This window comes from Pseudopipra pipra, chromosome 8 (assembly GCF_036250125.1).
Source record: "Pseudopipra pipra isolate bDixPip1 chromosome 8, bDixPip1.hap1, whole genome shotgun sequence".
NCBI lineage: Eukaryota > Metazoa > Chordata > Aves > Passeriformes > Pipridae > Pseudopipra > Pseudopipra pipra.
The window spans coordinates 29,949,021-29,971,592 of record NC_087556.1 but is presented as its reverse complement, the minus strand read 5'-3'; the positions used below and the strand labels follow the sequence as shown (position 1 = coordinate 29,971,592).

The 22,572-nt window shown below is 35.5% G+C and overlaps 1 protein-coding gene across 7 annotated transcripts in view; it reads right to left on the bottom strand.

Moving 5' to 3' along the window:
• The window catches only part of ATRNL1 (attractin like 1), a 466,156-nt gene that overhangs the window by 69,024 nt on the left and 374,560 nt on the right, over positions 1 to 22,572 (bottom strand). For 2 of the 7 annotated variants that reach the window (XM_064663422.1, XM_064663424.1), the window contains one exon: positions 18,903 to 20,401. The exons of the other annotated variants lie outside the window; for them this stretch is intronic. In XM_064663422.1, the coding sequence (XP_064519492.1) occupies positions 20,342 to 20,401 (60 nt within the window). In that variant the 3' untranslated portion in view covers positions 18,903 to 20,341. Of the gene's footprint in view, positions 1 to 18,902; positions 20,402 to 22,572 lie in introns of those variants that run through there. 7 annotated transcript variants of the gene reach the window in all.

Below are 22,572 nucleotides of genomic sequence, written 5' to 3'. Positions count from 1 at the left end.
ACCTCTGTTCACCTGTTCCATACTTAAGAGACAAAAAAAAATCTCTTTGGGAGACAGTCTTATTTTAAAAATACCTAATACATTTTGTAACAGTTTTTCCTAGATCTAAATGCCAAGGCACTTTTCTGTTCTCGAGATCTGGAATTTATCTAAAAGCTCATGATATATACACTTGATATTTCACTGAGCACCAGTGAGCACTTTTGGGCCTGCTAACTAAAGATCCGAGGAGCTGGGAATTAAAGGGTTGGATAGCCTGAATTGGGAGATTTACAGCATTCCACTGGGATACACAGCCCTTGCTTTGAGTCTTCATATTTAGACTGATACAAATGAAGGAATTACCTCTATAATCTAAGGATATGAGAACTAAACCCATACTACGGTTTTTAATTTCTGTTTTTTCTGCTGTGAAACATGTGGCATATGCATAATGTATGGGAATGTGATCTACAGAGCTTTTATTGATGGTTGTTTGGTGTGATCTATAACTCATATATTGCTCATTTATGAGTAATGCAGTCCTCCCAAACTCTCGCTCACACACATATAAAAGATGAAAACATTCAATAAATATCACTTTAGGAAGGCCACATTATTCCTGAATGTCACAGCTTATGCAAGTCATGCTGAAGAAAACATAACACTAACTGACAGCACAAAATTACGCACTCTAAGTACATTATGCATTTTAGAAAAAGAAGTAATTTAGAAATGTGAAATGTTTCCTCTCAGACAAGTTTTTTTTAATCTCTGGATCTAAAGACAGTGGCTTAGTTTCTGTTAATTCAAGTGCATAATCACAGAATGGGTAAGATTGGAAGGGACCACAGTGGGTCATCTGGTCCAACCTCCCTGCTCAATCAGGGTCATCCCAGAGCACATTCCACAGGATTGTGCTGAAATATAGAAAATGGTAAAGTTCTTATAGTTTATAATTTCATCTAGCAGGAACCATTTTACTGTCTTGGTTGCATTTGATAAATAAGAGGGATTTCTAATAGCATGTCCTTTTTCCTGATGGTACCAGGGTTCTACAATTTTCAGTATGCACAGGCATCCAATGCCTTCACCATCTACACCTCCACAGCACATAATGATTAGGGGAAGATCTTTACATGATCAGGTTTTCTAAATTTTGAAGAATTAAGGCTAAAAGGTTGTATGACTTTTTTTGTCTATAGTTGCTCACTACAATTACTCTAAAAATTTAAAATATCCAAAATTTTAAGAAGTTGTATTACATAGCCCAAAACTTTGGGAGGAAAGGTTGTTCTTCCACTAGTCCAGTTTAAATGCAGAACACAAAATCAAAGAATATATGTAAAAAAATACAGTTAGGCCTTTAGAACCAAGCAAAATTAAATTTAAACCAACACTATTATACTGCATCCTTGACAAAGACCAAAATGATAGAATGTTGCTTTTCTTTCAATGCCCATGTTCCACATGAAGTAGAGATAGTACTTTAATATCATTTAAAAATATATGTTAGCTATTATAACATCATTTGTTTCAGTCACTCATTGCTAATACCTAAATATGAAGTAAAAGTTCAAGTTGACAGCATCATAAATTACAAGAAACCAAATGAGTACAACATACTACACTTGCCATCACACAAGCAGGGAGATTGCAAAAATAACAGAAATCTTTAATTAACTCGGGAAATTAAAAGGTGACTTTACCAAAGAAGCTTAATAACAAGACACACTCAGATGAACTCACGAGCACATGTTAATCAAGAACAAGGAATAATTTCAGGTACCTGACTAGGTGCTTATACACAGCTTAAATTAAACAAAAATTAAGTGTTTTAAACTGGTACCCACATGAATGATGAATCTATGATATTAAAGACTATAAACACAGGCAGTGACCATAGGTGTCTAATAACCCAAAACGTGAAGCAGAGATGATTCCTTAATGAGCACAAATTAAATGACAAACTACATTGAGACTCATTGTGTGGTTTACCCCAGAGAAGATACTACGGATTTGGAGCTTATTGCCCTATGTTTACATGTAGGTAATAAAAACTCTTATGTGGGTGGGGTTTTTCAGATGAGAAATGCACTAATATTCAATTAGCTACTGCAGCAAAGGTGAGATCAGTATGTTCCTAAGTGTTATTTCTGATAGCTGCCTAACTGTAAATCCTTTAGTTTCAATAATCATATTTACTGAATGTGCACTATAAACATAGACAATAAGTAGTATTTGTGGAAAACTCACTCTATACATTCAATGGGCATTTATGTAGGGTTCTTTCCTATTCAAATATACCTACAAATATCAATATTGGGAATAAATATATGTCCTACAATATTTAATTTGAGAAAACAGAAAATTTTACAGTGTGTCTACCAACACATAACATTGCTGCTTCAGTGATATTCTTAATGGATAACAATCAAAAACAAGATATTTCAATTAAGAGTTCTACAATTAATTCAATGACTTAACTATAAAACCTCCCTATAAATAAGTGATAGCCTCCTGAAACTAGAGCATTTAAAACACAGGTTGAAAATATAAGCATCCTGAATTTAATGGGTACAACTATGACTAAGTTATTCATTAAATAGCACCAAATATAAGGATTGCTCTTCTTTACTCATGTGGCAAATATTTGGAAAGATTCAGTCTTCCTAGTTCTAACACAGCTTTCAGCAAATAGCCACAGGCTTCAGCGTTTACACTTCCATGGTAGATTTTCAGTCTCAAACAAAGGTAACTCTTGTCTAGTCCAAGCCTCACAAAATTGTTATCAGCTGGAGCATTCCAAATGCTGCTTTCAGCGGCAAAACACAAATTCAATGCAAACAACAGTTTACATTGAAAAAACTGAATTATATTTGAAATATGTCTCAACATTGTATGTACATGTGGCTTTGATAGTGATAAACTGGCAAGTGAATTTTAATACTAGAATAGACTTTTAATGAACATTTGGAAATAATCTCTTGGCTTTTCTAATCTCGGTCCTTATTCATCTTAAAAATTCTGATTTCATTCTTCCTACAAAAATATGTTGCACGAGTTACAGATTTAAAGTTACTTAATTTATAAACCATATTTTTTTAACTCATTCAAATGAATTTGGCCATGTACAGTGCTACCACATTTATTCTCAGCAGCCATGCCTCCCTACCCCCTCCTCAGTTTATTAATTTCCTAAAGGAAATTGCAAGTTAATAGAAAAAGCAGCACTGGAACTGCCTCACATCCTATAGTTATTAATTAAGTAAAGTCTGGTTCAGTAACTCTGGATACTAAAAATACAGAGTTAAACAAAGCCCAGTGCTTTTTGAAATGAAGTTTCAACTTTGTCAGTCATTCTACAAAATTTATGCATTAAGGTCTATATCTTTCCTTTAAGAAATTTTTCACAAAACCTCAGAGTTAAAAAAAAAGAGCTCCTGAGCATTTCTTTTGAAGGAGTTGTGTATGAATAGTGAACCATCAAAGTAAGTTATGTTACTGTCATGTAAGAGCCACTGGCTATATAATTCTCCTTTACTCCTATATGCAGATTATTACCCTGCAATTAATAAAACAAGAAGGTGCATTTCTGATTTCATTGACAATATATAGTAGTTACTAAAGCTTAAAATTCACTAATTTGAGAAACTTTTAAGTGTTCCTGATACCTGAAGTTCTTACAGGATAATTTACAGTTGCATTTGGTATTGAATGTTAAGTCAGTAGGTAGCATGCTGAGAAAAATACACTTAAACTCAGGTTACAACAAGTCTATTCCTTAATGGTGAACCTTTTCTTAAAATTGAACAGACTATTATTAAAGTGATTTTTTAGAATTGAGGACAATAACGGGTTCAACAACTATGTCAAATATCTTTTAAATTCTGAATGGAGCTAAACATATAAAAAAATAATTGCAAGTTTTAAGGTTGGAAACAACTGATGCTATAAAGGCTAGTGGAAGTAAGAAATACTGATAAATTTGATCCGTGAATATGGACCTTACAAAGAATACTTGAAAACAAAACAAATCAGTATTTATCCCATGGAAGAATTGAGTCCCCTCTTCCCTCAGGCAAACTAATGGATGGGAGCCTCTAACTGGAAAGCAGTGCCAAGGAAAGAGAAATGCCACAAAAGCCATGATTTTATGACAGATTAAATGAAATTGCTTATTATAGATGGTGAATATTATTATTCACCTTTGATTAAGTAGTAAATTAGATTATTTTATTCTCATATCTAATACTTGTGTCATGAGAGGAGTTTGCTGTGTTTGTTCGAAGTTAAACAGTAAGTGATGTTTGCTGCGACCTGTCTTCAGAGGCTGTGCCCTCATTATCACAGCTTACACCTTGGGAAGAGGAAAGGGGAGATGCTTACAATATATTCCTCCTGGGAACAAAGAGGAACAGAATTACTGGCAAGGGACTGCAAGGCAGATGCGAGGCAAACCCCCTGCACTTGCCACAGAAGGCACAGGAGCATCCTGGGCAGCGCTGGCACTTCTCCTGCTCAAAAAGAGCTGCCAGCTTGTGCTCCCCATCTTCAGCTAGAGGGCTTTGAGGGCTTTTTGTACGAAGGAAGCAGAACCCCGTCTCCAGCCCTGTCTCCGGCAATTAGCACCTCCATCTGTCAGTGTCTGTAACAACAAAGTGTTTGGTTGCCAGCCCGGGCTGCTGCCAGCCTTACAGGCCCTACAGACCAGTGTTTATAGCAAGAAGAAAAAACAAAAAAGGGGGGAATTAAAGATCACTCATATCAATAAAGCACAGAAGTTACACAATAGCCAGCATCAAAGTTTTGTTAACTATTAAACGGAAAAAAAAACCCAACAGAAAAAACAACCAGAAAAACCCCAACCGCAAACCTCAACAATTTCTAAATCATTAAATATAAAACTAAAGGAACAGAAAGTATTGCAGGTTTTTTGTAGAGGTTTAAAATTTATTCCATCAACTTGGTTTCATGTAACACAAGTGAGTTTATGAAAACTGATGAGTACTGGAGGACTGCTTTTCAGATTTCCTGTTGCTTTTCTGGTATTAGGAGATTTAGGCCCCCTTTTTTTTCTTCTGCTCAAATGGATTTAAACTTGTTGTGCATCGGTAAACCTTACCATAATTTATATTGCCACCTATGGTAAAGAGTACACAGCAATTATGAGGCCTTTTAACTTGTTTACTTCCATGGAAAGGCTCTTACACTGAGCTGCAGATACCCTGATTACCTCAAATAGTATGGACTATGGCCATTAACCCAAATTAATTTCAATTTTTTTCATACCTTACAAATGCTTTTGGTCTACTGCACCTGAGCTCCAGTTACCTTCTTTTCTGCTAAACATATTCAGGCCTTAAGGGACTTTGGATACTTTTGAAAATCTTTTAAATGACAGTGTTGAAATCCTAGTTTGAAATCTGAAGGATATATTCCTGTCTGCTGTGTCATCCCATGTCTGCTGGTGGTACTTCAGTGTAAAAATTACCGTAAATTATTTCATATGAAAGAAAACAGACTTAGGACACCAGTTTTAAAGCACAGTAACTCCTTTAAAATTTCATGTGCACTAACTGCTCAGTTCTTGAGTTGGGAATTGGTGTTACCTTTCTCATCTCTGCATCACAGCACACTGTGCTGGATTTCCCAGCACAACTATTCATGTAGTCGTACCCTAAAAGTTGGACAGCTGCAATGATCTACCTTAAAAATAACCCAGAAAAATAAAGGCAAATTGAGGTATTTTTTAAGAGTACAATAATTCCTTCATTCATTTCATAGAATCATTGTTCAAGCATATTGGGGGGCACAAGTGAAAGTGTACATGTGAAAGGTACAAATGATAGAGGCTTGATGCAGAGGACTGAAAATATTGTGAGTCAGTAGTGCCGCTAACTAGCCAAGAACATCAAACTACACATTCTTTAGCTAGTCTGTCTCTGCTTACAGGAGCTAGTTTCTCTCAAACCAGCTATTTATGTTATTATACTAATCAAACTTAGTCTAATTTTTTACAACCTGTGTTTGACTGGAAGTCTGTAATTCCTTTTTTCAGACTTTTGTCTGAAAGCAGGCCTGTTTTTTATTTCAGAAATACATTAGTTAGTTTAATAAAATATATGGCTTTTCTGGGAAATCTTTCTTTTCCTACTGAGTATGTGATTAACAGGCTGGTGAGTTAAATTTTATGTAAGCAGGATATATATCTTCAACCTCTTAACCATCTTGTCTCAGTTTTCTCTAGAAGACTAGGTCTGTTGCAGGAAAAATGGCCACTACTTCCCTCCCAGGGAGACGCTTTTTAATATATCAGCTCCTTATCTTCCTTGATCTAAAAACCCCCTTAACTTTACCAGTGAAGAAAACCAGAATGTAAAAGTAACTGCTCTCACTCCTTGCTCACAGCAAGGTGAAAGCACTATGTGCTTCCAGAGCTCTGTGGCAATTCTCACTTTTCTGCATTTAGAACTCAGTTCCCAGGTACTGCTGTTTTGGCAATCATTGCATAATGCTGACACATTTGAAAATAAATTAGGCACATCCTGCCATAATAACCTTCACTTATGAGTGACACAATAACTGAAAGTTTTTATTGGCCTGGGACATGCCAGAACAGAAAATGCAGAAATGAAAAGATATCACTTTCCGCGAGGCTTCTGAAATCATAAAATCTTCCTGTCAGCGTGCTAAAGGAAAAGAAAGATGTTACAATAAATTCATTCATATAGATATGATACAAAATTACTAAAACAGCTGCTTACGTACTTGAGTTACTGACTGTTGCTGTGCTAAAATACTAATTAAAAGTAGATAGAGAGAAGATAGTACTGACATTTAGCATTTCCTGCAAAGTCACTTCTAAAAAGTATTACTATAATCCAGGTAAGATGCACTGCTTAATGCTTTTCTGGCCAGTTTGTTCACATTTTTTTTATTTAATGACAATACTCAGCCCAGTATTATTTAACTCTTTCCATCAGACATTATATTATATGCCATTTAAAAAATTCTACCATAAATTTCACTTGTAAGAGGATTAAACCCAAAGTAGCTCTATCCAAATTAATTTAGGTAAGTACACTAGATAAATAAATCAACACCCTTCAGCTCTCAGAAAGCACTTCAAGCTATTTCAAGTCATTAAAAATACTTTCAGTTTCCACATTTTGGCTCTTAGAACAGTCTTAATGGTTATATGACAGTATGTTCTACTACTGGCAGTACGGCTTTTATTACATGCCCTGATCTATTTGATGATCATGGCAGCTTTTGAGAGAACTACAAAAGAAAGCTAAAATAATGAATTATTTTTCAGACAAGACTAATAAAACTGTTAATCAAAAATACCATAAATGTCAGAAGCTCTCATAAATTCTACATTTAATATATTCCTCCTTCTAAACAGTCAGCCAATAGAGAAAAATTCCAAAAGGGGATAAAAAAAAAAAAGAGCATGCAAGCCAAGAAAGAGAACAAAAGCACTCCATGTGCACTTACAAAATCTCACCATTTTATTTATCTGATCTCATTTACTGATTTATGAACTAGTATTATTGTCCTATGACTTCATTTCTGCCACCTTATAAACATCTCATATAGATTAATAGGATTGTGTTTGATTTCTGGTTAGATTATAAGGTATTCCCATATGACAAGATACAGTCAATTATTTTCCCTTGTGATACTGTTATGAAATATTAGTAGATTTCAATGTACTTTTATCAGAGTAAGAATCACTCCCCAACCCATTTTCCAGTGACTTGCATATCACTGATCCTGAAAAATAGACTTTCAAAGCACAACTTGAAATGTATCTATCCAATTTATAAGGACAATTTTCCTATTTTTTGTGACATTTATCAAGACTAAATGTTATTTGACCCTCTTTTCATCCACTTTTAAATCCTCCTTGAAAAAAAATTCTCATTGGTAACTGAGGAGAATATAACTGCATATATAACATTGTGGATTTGCTAGCAAGAATTCATTTTGCATTTTTATGAGATTCCAAGAATACTATGTTGGAAAGTAAAATTATAGAGCTGTCAGTTACGTCTGTTGGATCATGTACTTATGTTAGTACGATGCTATGAAGTTTCAGTAATTTTTTGTGGGTTTCCATAGAGCTGTGCAGATGCTTTGTTCTACCTACAGTGCAAATACCTGCTAATTTGCTTCACTTTCTAACCAAAAGCACTGAATTAAATAAAAAAAAAACACCAACAAAACAAAACCAAAACCAAAAAACACAACAAAAAAACCCCATAAACCCCAACACATAATGCACAGGCAAAAAGATGGAGCTTTGTAACAGAAATCAGAGAGGCTTTCAGATCCCTTGATAACAGTGGTGCAGGAGATGGCCATTTTCAGCCACAATATATATTTCGCTTTACCATCCACATACATACCTAACTACCTCAAGCAACACCTATAAAAATAAGTAGCCATTAACTTGAGCATTAGCTGCTGTTTCTTTCACAGTACAGTCTCATGTGAACAGAGTGTATATAGATAAATATTTTACACCTTACAAAGATTACACAAAATTGTTCCATAACCTTCACACCCACAGGAGAGTCCAGTTGCTTAAAATCCATGGTTCTTGGTGTGAAAAGTGAAATCTATAAAAAAATTTCCATCGAGTACTTTTAGGAGTACCAATGAGACCCTTCTGAGAGTGCTGTTCCAACACAAGAGCATCAGAAGATATACACAGTCCCTCTGTTTGAAAACTGTGATAATGGATCCTTCTCTACAGTTCCCTCTACAGTTCTCTACGTTGATTATTTATAGAATAATCAATGGCAGAAATTGTCACCATATGCTTGATGTTTCATGAAACATCCAATCCAGTTCATTTTATTTATTTGTACTTTTTTAAAAATGTGAAAATTTCTTAATTTTATTCCTTTCCCTATATATTTCCCACAATTAATATAATAAACCAGATAAATGTTACTGGTAAATTTTGCAAGAATATAGAAAAAATAAAACTGAATTATTTTTCCCATTTTTTTTCATTGGTATAGGCTTAATATTTTAACAAGTGACTCTGATAAGGACAATTTTTAGCTAGTCTTAGGAAAGAAACATAACATTTATTGAACCTCATTTTTTTCCACATTTTGTTGAAACATCATTATGGAAGAATAGGGTATGAGAATTCAGGGAATACTGTCATTTGAATATTGCATTACTTTCTTAATTAGGAGAAATCTGTAGTCATCACCTGAATAGTTACATTCATACTTTATTAAGGTTTGATGGATTTAGAGTGACCCAATCAATATGTTAGGAGAAATTAGTACAGGAAGGGGCAATTCCAAAAACTGTGTGCATTGATTCACTTCAAGCATAAGCGTTATGTTTTTTCCAATGAACGAAATGCTATGACTAACTAGGAAAGCAGTTTGGTTTTGTAGATTGAAGCCTGGGCTCCTGTTAGCTGAGAGATGAAATGCTTTTGGGCGGCACAATTATGTTTACAGGGACTTTTCAACTCAAGCTTCACCTGCTGTATCTGCTACAGCAGCAGTTCCAATGGGATATGATCCTTTCAAGCTGAGATTTATTTCACTTCATTCTAATTAACCTGATCACTATCTAGCCATACACATCTGCTAACATGAGACACCAAAAACCCCACGTTTCTATCGTCATCTGCAGAAAGTGCCATGACACTGTCTAAACATAGCATGCTGTCAGAGATTTGAAATGTCAGAGGAAGATGGTGAATCAGACTGTCTGATTAAAAGAGTGACATGAGTTAAGAAAAGGAGATTAATGAATATTGCAGAGTTACTGAATTCTGTTTAGATTATCTGATAGAACCCAGCATTTAAGTTTGAATAATACAGTACAAACAGACAATGGACAAGTTCACACATATTGATTGCAGCATTAGCCCAAAGAGCAAAACACACACTTAAACCCATAAATCATTAGCAAGCTGCAATATTGACCACATTACTAGCTGTCAAAATTCAGTTTCAGCGTTCAGTGAAATAAACAAATGAACTGTGTTTATTTTTGGGGGTTTTTTTGTCAGTGTCAATCCTGGAGGAGGAGCACACAAAGAAGTGCGTTATAATATTTTTTGTAGTTTGGGATGAGCTTTTCCAAAAGCACTGGAGAAAAGAACAAGGTAGACTTTTATACTTTCTTACATACTTTTATATTGCACTCATCTTAAAAGAAAAATAAGGTGGCAGTGCTATCATAAGGCTATAACTAATTACTTAAAATTTCAGGAGGTGACAGTCAAGAATTAGAAGCGACCTACCATAATCACTTTGTAACTTTAAATATGAATGGAGCAATTTTATATATGGAAGCAATATGTGAATCTTACAAAGAAAAAGAAAAATGAGGGAACAGAGAAACCAGGAGAGGGAATTCACTATTATTTACTTCATATGAATCAGTGTTTTGTTCTGTGCAAACTTATTTTATTTTTTTAGATCTCTACCTAAAGCAGAGGGAGAAATTCCACATTGCTGAGTTCAATTCACCTGATTGGATCAGTCTCAGGAAATCTTGCTCGAAAAAAAATCTCTGCTCTGCCACTTAATTGTTCTGTGACCCTCCTTAAGTAACTTCACCTCTCTCTGTTTCCATTTCCTTGCCCATTCTTTTCAACTATAAAATAAATAGGTCTTACCACACACTTGCACTACATGTAATTTATTGGGAATTCTAATTTCACTTGGAATCACAATTGTATAATAACCCAAATAAAGCATAACAGTTCACCAAATTATGCAACAAAAAAGATATGAAAGAGCAGCAAGAGAAAAAAATAATAAATTCATCTGATTTTTAAAACCAAAGGAGAAGATTTGAATAGTGCCCTGAGAAGTGCTGAATAAATGCATTTTGCTGAAAATCTTATTTATTATGTGATTATTATAAGCAGACACATCAGTTCTTAATGAATGCCTTCTTCTAAAATGACACAGGAAAAACTAGATTTTTCTTTTTTTTTTAATCCTAGTGACATTAGCCTCACCAGTATCTGTCCCAGATGGAGGTCTGGTAGCAGATGTCTGTCTGTATGCAGAGATCATTGACCTCTGAAATCTGAGCTCCATATTAAAGACCTTGAGGATGACTCTTTCTTTTTTTTTTTTTTTAAGTGAGAAAATCACCCCTCTTTTTTTTCTGAAAGAAAAAAAACAAAACCAAAAGCAAACAACATTTTATTTTATTGTGACCCTAAATCCTCATTAGAATTTACTTCCATTGACTTCCTTTTGATAATAAAAAGTTTCAGTGTCATTCTATAGAGGGTCCAGGCTAATGAGTAAAAATTTGTATCTGAAAATTCAGATTTTTATTTTCATAAACCCAGATCCCCAGCAGGATCAGAATTACAGTATTCTGTCTCAGACCCCCTGTGATTTACAAAATCTAAATGGTCTACTGCTTTAACCAGCAACATTTCTAATTCATCACCTCTTGTTTTGCTCATCCTGCCTTTAAATTTGACAGTGATCAGGCTGCCATGAGATCATGCAAAATGCACCAATGAAGCTTAATGTGTGCAATGACAGAGGTACAGGAAACAACTAATTTCTCATTTTCTGCCTCTTCCTCTCTTTCCTGTCAAAATTCTAATTGTATTAAAAAAAAGCATTTTACTGACATTGTGTCAAGTAGTCATAACTATTACCCAGTACAAGTGTTTGATTCTGGCTCCCAAATAATAATGTTAATGAGATAACACAGAGCAGAGGGAGTGTGGGCTGCCAAGGCTGTGCAGCAAGCTACAGCAACATTTCTAATGCAAATTGTTTCCTCCTGGACACAACTGCATTTGATTTGAAGATTTCTTAGCGTATTCATTTTCAGGCTGTATCATCCAACATCCTGCTTATATCACCATCAGTTTGCACAATCTTGTTTTATGCCAAAAAGAAGTTTTAAAAATAACATGAAGTCACGGTAGAAATTGTATAGACAGGCCACTTTAATGTTCTTTCAACACTGTCTTGCTCCACACTACATATTTTTAACCATAATTTTCAACCTACATCATTCACCTTTTTCCAGCAGCAGTACTTACATTAATTGTGTTGGGAAGTTATTCTACTGTATTGCACCATCATATCCAATATGCATCTTTCCTCCTAAAAAAAGTGTGATTTGCACTTTCAGTGACTTTGGATTTAATTGTAGCACCATCCTCCATTCTTTCACAGAGGAAAAGAACTAAAGTAGATCTTACTGGGCAAAAGTAATCTCTCCTCAGACCTCACTTTTTAAAACAAACAAACAAACAATTTGTATTGCCTCCCATTCTACTTTAATTATATCCACACCAAATGTCTTCCAGTTAACTAGTTTAAGAAGAAAGGCTTTGTAGTAATTGCACACTCAGCTGGGCTCTTTGTAATTCAGTCTCTAATGGCCCTTGGAGGTCCCTTGACTCCTAGAATTCTGTATAGGCACCAGGGATCAGATAAAAGGGATGCAGTCCTGTTGGTGAAAATGCAAAACTGAACAGAATCAGCTACTTGCCATCCTTTTCAGATGTTTTATATGTGCAGGGTCAAAAGAACAGACTACAAGTTGCATACTATTTGCATTCCTTAATGAACTGCTGGAGGCAATTGGGACATCGTAATAATGAAGACAACCTAAACAGAACATAATTAAAAAAACTTTTTTGTTGTATTTTTTAATACTGCAGTTAACCCCAGAGACACAGAAAACATGCCTTTCTATTTTGAAAATGCTTTTACAATGACCTTTTCATCCTCCAAGAATGCACACCGTATGCCAGGCAATCTACGTAAGTATCAGTGTTCTCTCTTCTGATTTACAATTAATTTGTTTTCTTTCCAGGTAAGTTAATCTATTTATAACAGACCTTATGATGTTCTATACCCTCTTCTCCTGCTTGCTATCTGCTCCATTTCAACATTCAGTAACCACAGGGATTTTGCAACCACCCTTCCCAGAGATTTTTCCATCTAACTTTTCATTACAGAGGCAGAAATTGTACAAGTGCAGTTAGGGTAAAAGTCAGCATTCAAAGCAGAAATTAAATTTTTTTCTTATATATTAATAATAAATAAAAAAAAACATGATTAATATCACAGTACCTTTCCTACTACTATGTTTGAATTTCCCCAGAGTGAATTGTGATTATTTCCTCTAAAAAAACCCCCAACTACCCACCCCCCAAGAAAACCCACCAAAAGCCTGCTAAGAGAACCGAAAAACTCACCACAAACACCAAGCTCCACATAAAAAATCCCACGGAACACTCACCAAAATGCGGATTTATTTTTTTAATGAGTTAAATGAAACAAATCTCCTCCCCCCACCCCTGTATAGTTTAAAATCTTCCAGTATTGTGCCTGTTTCTCTTTTGAATACTGTTCTCTGAAAGTGACAGAGATTTCCCCACACAAGTCTTTACAATTAAATTTTTTTTCCTTCAGTATTGCCAAATAATACTGTTCTGTTCCAGAATATACATGAGGAACCACTCTGGATACTTAGCATCTCTCAGTGCTCTCCCTGGAACTGAAACAAGAGGCTAACTTAGAGAAAGACTTTCACCTCCTACAGTTCTCTCTGAAGCTGTTCCTCTCTCTCCTCAAAGCACAGGAGACCCACCAGCTAGAGGCAATGGAAGAAAAATAGAAGGTGATGGCCTTCCTAAAGGAGGACAATTCCTCATAAGCTTTTCAGACAGGCAAGATTTTTATATTTTAGCCTTTCTTGACATATTTCTGACTCCTCTGTTTAGGACCGACATGGATGCTTAGCACAGGAAGCATTCCTGATGTGCCTATCAGGAACCTGACAACAGAAGGAATTAAAATACAGGATTGAGTAGGGCATAACTGAACTGGTAAAAAAGCGTATGCCACATTGGAAATATTCTGCAAGGCACTAAGAAAATAAATCAAAATTTTACATAGAGATGTATTTTTTTTAAATAAGAGTGTAATTAAAAATATGAAACTCCGATTGAAGTTATTAAGAATTCTTTATCAGCTTTCATTTTTAGCAAAGATGACCTCAGAATCTTAATAATTTTTTTTTTTCTGCAGCTCTATAGTGTAAGCCAAGACAATTGAACCATTTTAGCATCAATGGTAGGTGCTCAGAGAGGAACTCAAGTACTATTATCCCTGATACCATCAAACACTATAGTTTGTGCTGTGTATAGCAGTTCAGAAATGTGTCATGGAGATGGAATGATTCATACTTTGTATTTTTGTTGACAATAGATGTTAATATTTTCTGGTATTTAGAGTGTCAGCTTTTTGACAACTTATATTGCATTTTGGGTTTGTTTGGGTTTTTTGTGTTATCTGAAAACTAAATTGTGTATGACTTGGTACAAAATGAAGCCTATCACTTCACTACCACTTCTAGCCTCTCTCCTTGTGGATATTTTTTCGCACAGTAAATATTCTTGTGAGAAGGCAATGATATCTTGAGAGGTGAGGTGGGGGTGAGTGGATAAAGAATAAAAATAGGAAAAAATAAGGTTTACAAAAGTGCTTGTATCTCAGTCTGAACAATGATTTTTGAAGATGTTTTTCTTGAGAGGGGAAAAAATCTACTAATTCATGGTCATTAAAACACTTCACCTCTTATTGTGATATTCACATCTATAAAAATCTAGAACTAGATATAAGCTAAGTCATAAAACGGCACAAGGTCCTTCTCTGCCATCCCACCTCAGAATATTCAAAAATAATGCCGAAATTGGCAGAGCAATACCTAAAAATTTGGTAGAAACCTCCACGGAAAAGATGGGATAGAATTTACGTGAACACATTCTTTCCCCAAATCTGTACACTAACTTCAGAGTGCTCTCCAAGACCCCATATAAAGCTTCCAGATAATAGTTACTGTACTTAAAAAAAAATCACAATGTTCAAGTCTGAGATCTACTGTTTTAAAAGCTCTATTTTACCCTTCTTGCTTGGAAGCAGCAACATGATATAACTCAGGTGTCGGGCTCTGAAGTACACACCTTTTTTTAGCATAGCTAAGAACTTATCATAGAATGTTAAGGGGTTGGAATGGACCTTGGAGGTTTTTGAAGCATTGTTGAAGAGCAACAGAACACAGAAGTTTGTACAAAGGAGGAAATGTTAAAACGTGACATCTCTAATAAAAAGGAGGTAGCTAGGCTTGTTACAAAGCTCAACACACAAAGAAGAAGAATTACAGACTTATTTCAGAACTGCAGCCTAGTCTCATACACCGTAAAAGACTTTGTCTTGAAAGCTGCCCGTGACACGATGTGCATATGTGGGACAACAGAAGAAAGGGACAATGAGACCAGCAGAGTTGCTGCATTTCATACCGGTGTCAAGATCGTTTTACGGTTCATACTTTGCCTGCAGAAAGTATCTAGGAGCAAATTGTCTCTTTCAGGCTCTGAAAAAACTGTTACTGCAATGAAGGAAAATCATTCCCTGACTCTCAAAGGAAAATTATTCCCTGCACATTATTTTTGCTCTCTCCCTCACTCTCCTTCCTCCCACATCACATAGCAATAGCACCTCATGAAAGCAGAGTGGTTCCTATCAGAAGGAGGAATATTGGACATTTATCAATAAAAGTTAATAATGTGACCACATTTACAGTAACAGACTTCCACAATAAAATGATACACAAGGTAAATAAAAGGTTCCAACTTTTCCAGGAAGAGAGGTGCAGTAGGAGAAAAGATTACCATAAACAAAGTCATCACCTGGTCATTTCTCTGATATCTCCTAGCTAAAAACTAAGGCTGCAAAAGTGAAGCCGAAGAGATGAAAGGCAAGTAACAGCACTGCTTAAAAGACCAATCCACAGATATTCATTAAAAGAGGTCAAAACCATGCAAAGGAAAGGCCTATAACATACTAACTTCATCTCTGAAGCCTTGAAAGGCTTTCTCTCCCAGAAAGACAAAACTGCATTGAGCATTGCAGAATCTTTCCAGTTCCAGTTGTCTCTGCACAAGTCAGACACACATACCAAAAAAAAAAAAAAGCAAGATCAGTAAGATCTGGGAGATGAGTGACCATCACAGAGGTCCAGGAATGAAAAAGAAAACCACCTCTAGAACATCTCTGAAATTGGGAAAACAACCAGAAATTATATGAGGATGCCTGTGAAAAACACAAAAATTTGAAAATAGCCTAATTTCTGACAAAGGCAAGTTCTGTATTACTTATATTAAGATTATTTATTAAAGATTTTAATTAACCACATCAATAACAAGAACTATGAAGAATAAGATACTACAATGGGAAGACTATGATAGTACATAAACACTCACAAGACGCCTCAGTTTGCAAAATTAATTGTCTAATTTGGCTAATTTAAAACAAAATCTCCATAATTTCCAAAGGGAGTTTTTCTGTCAGGCATTAAGCTTATGCAGGGCCAAGGTTATAGTGTGTTTGTAATCTAGCAGTGGTAAAGATGAGTCTATGACTTAATACCTTAACATGCATCATGTGATAGCAGACTTCTACTTAGTGGGAATCCTGTGGACACATCCAATTGAAATCCAGGCAATTTAGCCTTTTTTGGAGCAGGGGTGCCACTGCTTTAGGCCTCAGCTGTCACTTCAGAAAAAGCACAGTACAGGCACTAGCCTGAGGAGCACCATCCACTCCACCAAATAATAAAACCCATACAACATACTTATTTCCATGATAGCTGTGTCCCTCTTCTGACAGTTAGGGTTGAACATTTCAGACTGAAAAGGACCTAAAACCCCAAGTCTTTCTTGGTAAGCCACCAAAGAAGAAATTCCACAGTAACATCATCCCTGTGCACATATAGTTCTGACCTGTGAAGCTAAAAGCAGTTACAGGTTTTTTTTTTCAAGTCTTCTGCCTACACAAAGGCATCTGTCTGCCTCATCAGACATTACTGAGATTGCATGGACACAAGGTTACTCTTAACAAAGTTAACTATAACATTTCTCACACACATTCTCTGATGCCAGCAGCATGAAATATAGTTGCTTTAGGCTCTATTTTAATAATTTTCTTCAAGTGCCACTTCTGGAGCAAAAGTCAAATCTCACTGTTCTACAATACTACTGTTTGTGGTATTATGGTACTCATATCTGACTCATCCTGCATAAAGAAAAGGGCAAACTTCCCTCATTCAGTAATTTTTGTATCAGACTTAGTTGCTTGCTCTTGAGACGGCTCCTCTTTTAGAAAGATATGCAGTTTTGATCAAAGACTTCCACTAATGGAAAATCTATCATATTCCCAGAATGATGCATTCCAATAATAAAATACTTTGGCTTCTGAAAATGTGCATCATCTTTCCTGATCAAATTCTCTGACTTTCAGGCTCAGCCTCAGGATCTTGTTATGTTATGTCTTCATGATAAATGAATCCCCAATACCAAGCATCTACTCTGTGTGGAGTAGATATGTCACCTCTTATGCTTTTCTTTGACAAACAAAGGCAAACAGGAGCAAAAAGAAAGCCACCATATAAATTTGCTTAAGGTTGGCTCAGTGTTTCTAAACAACAGCTGAGTCTCATCTTGCATACAAAGTAGGATTTTTCTACCTCCTAATCAAGAGTCAAACACAGAAGTTCAGATACAATGGAAGTCACAAGGGATTATTATGTACTCCTCCTGAAACAAAAAGATAAAAAAAGAAAAGAAAAAAAAAGAAAAAGAAAAGGAAAAAGAAAGAAGACAAGAAGAACACCAAATAAAAGTTTTTTCCCATACCCTTTCTATGTGAAGATAGACCTATCAGAGCTGATTGAAGTAAGGAACTTCTCAGCATGTGCCCAAACAGGAAACATATGAGAAATCCTCACGCACAGGATTATTTAGAAATTCTCCCTGTAACGTTCCTTTTAAATTATATCATGGATTTATAGTGCTTTGAATTAGGTAGAGTATTGGTAAATAAGCATGGGAACTTCTATCAAAGGGAGAGGAAGCTACACAAGTGACTTGGGAGACAAATGCACACCAGATTTTGCCACACAACCATACTACTGATGCTTAAAACAACGTGAAAAAAAAGTGGATAAGGGGAACATCTAGAAAACACATGAAAAAGGAAACATCTTGTGGTCTAATCTGACTATTATTCACCTATTGGGACCAGCAACAGATCTGTAAAGAACATGGTAGCTCTAGCATCAGAAATAAAAAGCAGTAACCCGAACTGAAAGTCACATATCCAACCAGCAAAGTTATCTGGTTTGTTATCTTCAGCAAATTCTTTAGAACAATCACATGGAAAATAACTCCGTAAAAGAAGCAAATATTCCCCTGCTGGCATAGAAATAGAAGTAGATTCAATCTTAGGAGAAGCTCACAGCCACACAAAAACATTGTCTGAAATGAAGAAATTTGTAAAATCAGAAATGCTGCTCAATTATAATGGTGGCCAATAGAGAGGAAAAGTTAAGTTATATAGATATTTAAGTTAACCTATGACTGACTTTACCTGGTTTTGAGCCATGATTACTGTAAAAACATGTTGCTTTGGTCAAGCCAGACATATCTTCTGGTATTTTGTGTCCTATTTGAGAAACACTCTGGACCTCTTTGCCATACACACTACGCAATAGCAAAACATTGGTAAAGGTTTTTTTTATTAGTTCAGTAACAAAACAGCATCAGTACATTAAGAATCAGTGATAAACAAAGGAGTTTAACTGTTCAGCATCTAGAAATCTTACGTTGTAGCTTGCTTTATGTATACACACATTCCAATGGTCTCAATGCATTTTTACAAGTTGGTAGCAGCTTATATTAACAACTTGCACACATGAACACACACATATATACCTCAATAGGAATTATTTCATACTAATCAGGCTGGAAAAGAGACCCTGCAGTAGCTGACATTTCCAATAGTCATGCACAATTTTTATGAATAGTTAAGGCCTGTCTCCCAGTCCTTCAGGTCAAAAGCTAAGGCTTGTTAAGAGGCAGTGTCCCTATTATCAAGTCTACTTCTTGGCTCAAAACAGCTTCTAGAACTGTATTTGTAAAGCTAGACCAGGTGGGAGGACAAGAAAAAACAGAGCTGGTGAAGAAAGACTTTAATTTGCAGAGGGTATTTTAGAGAATTAAATTAATATGTCCTCATCTTGGCTCACCTAAGCTACCCTGGAGGAGGATGCATTTTTTGATTAAATAGTTTCTGTTCAGGTCTGTCCTTTGAGACATGTGGTGACTACATAGGCTAGGGGTCACATTTTAGATCAGAGATACTGTAAATACTTGCAGACCTACTAAGCAAGCCCAGTTGGCACAAAAGGTACTATGGCATGAGAGTTGGTATGGAAACAGGAGAATTAATAATTCTACCCAAGACAGTGAAAATCACTAAACCTCTCTCCATGTGGATTGATTCAAGGACAAACAAAGGCAAAGCAAGCCCTTTAACTTTGGTACAGTATTTCTCTGTATGTAGTAATTGTTTTTCGACACATTAGCAGAATTATTCAGGTAACTAACATGGTTAGGTGATATGTCTGTATACAGACACATTTTGAAGGTCAATCTTAGCACTCTGTGGTTCAAGTCATTCTAAGATATTAAACATAATTGGTCTAGCAGAGCTATGACTTGTTAAAAGTGAAAATAAGGACACTTCAAGAAGTGAAATAATTAAATGTATAATCAAGGTTCAAGTATCTTGAATATTTAGTAAGGAAATGTACAAAGTCACTAGATATCCTCCTATTGACTTAACATAGTTAAACACATTTGAGTAAGAAATCTGTTCGAATGCCCAGGCAGCCACGGCTGACCATACTGTGAATGTCAGTTCCTTGACTCAGTTAGGGAACTCTTGCCATTTTAAACTTAGGCAAGTCATTAACCATGAAGAAAAGCTAAGATTATTACTTAGCTGCCTATTCAGCTGCAGGTACCAGCATGGTATTGTAATCTGACGAACCAAGCATAATAAGTATTTTCTGCATTTACCTTTTGAACTGAACACGACACACATAAATCCCAGAGGTGCTAACATCACTGCAGAAACTATGCAATTAAAATTTGCTAATCTAATTTGCAAATAGAAAGCAGAAAAACATAAAAATGTGTGTGAGGCTTTTGGGGAGCCATAGGAGACTGGTGAGGCATACAAGCATGTGACATTCCATAATACTGAGGCAGGTTGGCTGCGTGTCAGCCACTGTCACTGCACCCTGCAAGAATTCAGCTGCAAGTCTTTGTTTCCTTTATGTCTTTCATATCTTTGCATTTCTCAAGGCAAAAGGCAAAGACAAAGTCTTTCAGCTGGAGTTCTTTCATCCAAGAACATTCTTCATCCAAGGCCAAAGGTTCACCATATCCTAAAAGGCCTTTGGATCTGCATGTTCAGTCATCTTCATCCAAATGTATTTCTTTGGGAGCATTATTCAGTCCTTGTGGCCGATCCTAAAAGAACACCAATAAAAACTATCTTCATTCCTTCAAATACAATCTTCAATGGTTTTATCCCTAGGACCACTGTATGACAGCATTGTGTCAAAGGTGCAAAATGGATTCAGAGATATTTCAATTAAAACCACAGCACATTGAAACAGCTTTCCTATAGTTTTTGACGTTCTAGTTTTGGTCAACTCTATAGATAAAGGTTTCCAAGGTGAAATAGGCTTTCTGGAAAACCACACATATAAATACAATATTTTTCTCCTGTGCTGACAGCTGTCTAGAAGACTGCCTGTTAGCTTTCCTGCGAAAACATTTCTAAATAAAAATTGTGATGTAAGATCCTATCTGTGTATTGCACATAGTACTTTCAATACAAGGCTCTAGAATATGAGGAGTTCTGTATCCACTTAAATTGCTTTACTGGAGTAGGGAGAAGCAAAGTTTCCTCTGTATGGAAACAAGAAAGTTACTTAATGGTGCACGATAATGCTATAGAACACAAAACAAAAAAACCCTGCAATTGTAACTTGTGATTGCCTTAAAAACCCCCAATGTGTCAGCTAATCTGGATTTCAAAGAAATCCCATTCTTTAACCTGTCCATCGTTATTCCACATCATCTAGGTCACTTAAATTTCTCCATCTCCTTTTTTTTTAATATATGTGAAGTTTTCCAATCCTTTCTTTCCTTTTTACTTTTTTTATATTTTCCCTGAGCCATCTATTAATCTCTTCCTTTCTTCCTTCTGTCCGAATATCTTCTTTAGCTTTTCTCTACAGGTAGCCTCTCCCTGCTACCCTTCTTTTTATTCCACGAGCACCTTTATGATTTTCATCTTGGCCTTTCTCCCTCTGCATCATTCACAACTGTTTTAGTCTCCAGAATCTCTCTACCCATTCTGGATCTCCTGCCCCTTTTCAGCCTACTGCCCTACAGTCACCTTGAGTTCTTTGCTTTTATTATTTTTTAATTCTTTTCTTCTCTTCATATCCTTCTTTCACTCAAAGCAAATGTAATTTCAATTTATTTTTTTTTATGTTACCAAGCTTCTGCTATTGCAAGACCCTACCAAACAACTGGGTCACAAACTGTTTCTAGAACACAAACTGTTTCTGTCTTGTCTTAATAGTATGAAAAGACTAAATTGGAGTTAAAAAAAACAAATGAAACTAAAACACAAAAAACAAAAAACCTTCTCCTTAAAAGCAGTGCTGTCAATTTTCATTATTTTATTACAATAATTTAAATAATTAATTTTACTACTACTATATCTGCAGCTTTTGAAGGACATTCTTTAAAAAAACTCACTCTAAAGCAAATTTTAAGTTTTGATGGTTACAAGAAAAGCATGAAACATGTTCTTCTCTTAGCTAAGTGAATCACAAGTGAGAAAGGGTATAATTCAACCCTAATATTTTAAAGTCTTTGATTTTTAAGCTAGGTGTATAACTATTAGCATTCTGACTCACAGGGCAGACATAAACCTGATGTGAATAGAAGAGCAGACTGTGTAACAACTTAAATCCATACCTGAGTTTGAACTATTTTGAGTTAACAGTACATAATGTATGGTCAGAATATTAAAGGAAAGGAAGAAAAAAAACGAAAGCTGATCTCAAGCAGTGACCACATGAATGCCATTAAAATGTCAGTCGTTACACTAAAGTTGTAAAAGCAGGCAAGAAGATTATCTCATAATTTTATTCAATTTTGAATGGAAATGACCAACAGTGACAAGGGTTTGGTACTTTGCAGATTTCAAACCAGTAGCAAATGGAGAAAAAGCTCAAATTTCTGCATCAGTTTGTGATATTTGTTCCTATCAAAAGTCATTTCTTGATCTCCAATTAGAAACCATTTCCCCTGCAATGGGAAATGAACAGGTCAGATATAGGATATTAATGAGGATTACTTTTTCCTTGAATGGAATGTAATTAATACCCCTCATTAATTATCTCAAAGAAAGATGAGGGGGAAGAAAAAGAAGTTGCTTTTTCTTTTTTTTTTTTTCCCCCTCAGCCTCCCCAAAACCTTTAATTATTGTGTTCTATGTCGTTCCGGAACTAATACAGTTAAGTTGCCCTCAGGATTCTTCTTTTATGGTTCTATCTACTTTTTCAGTGTAAGAGTAGAAAGGATTAAAATTTTGATTATAAATTCTTTGAAATCCATCT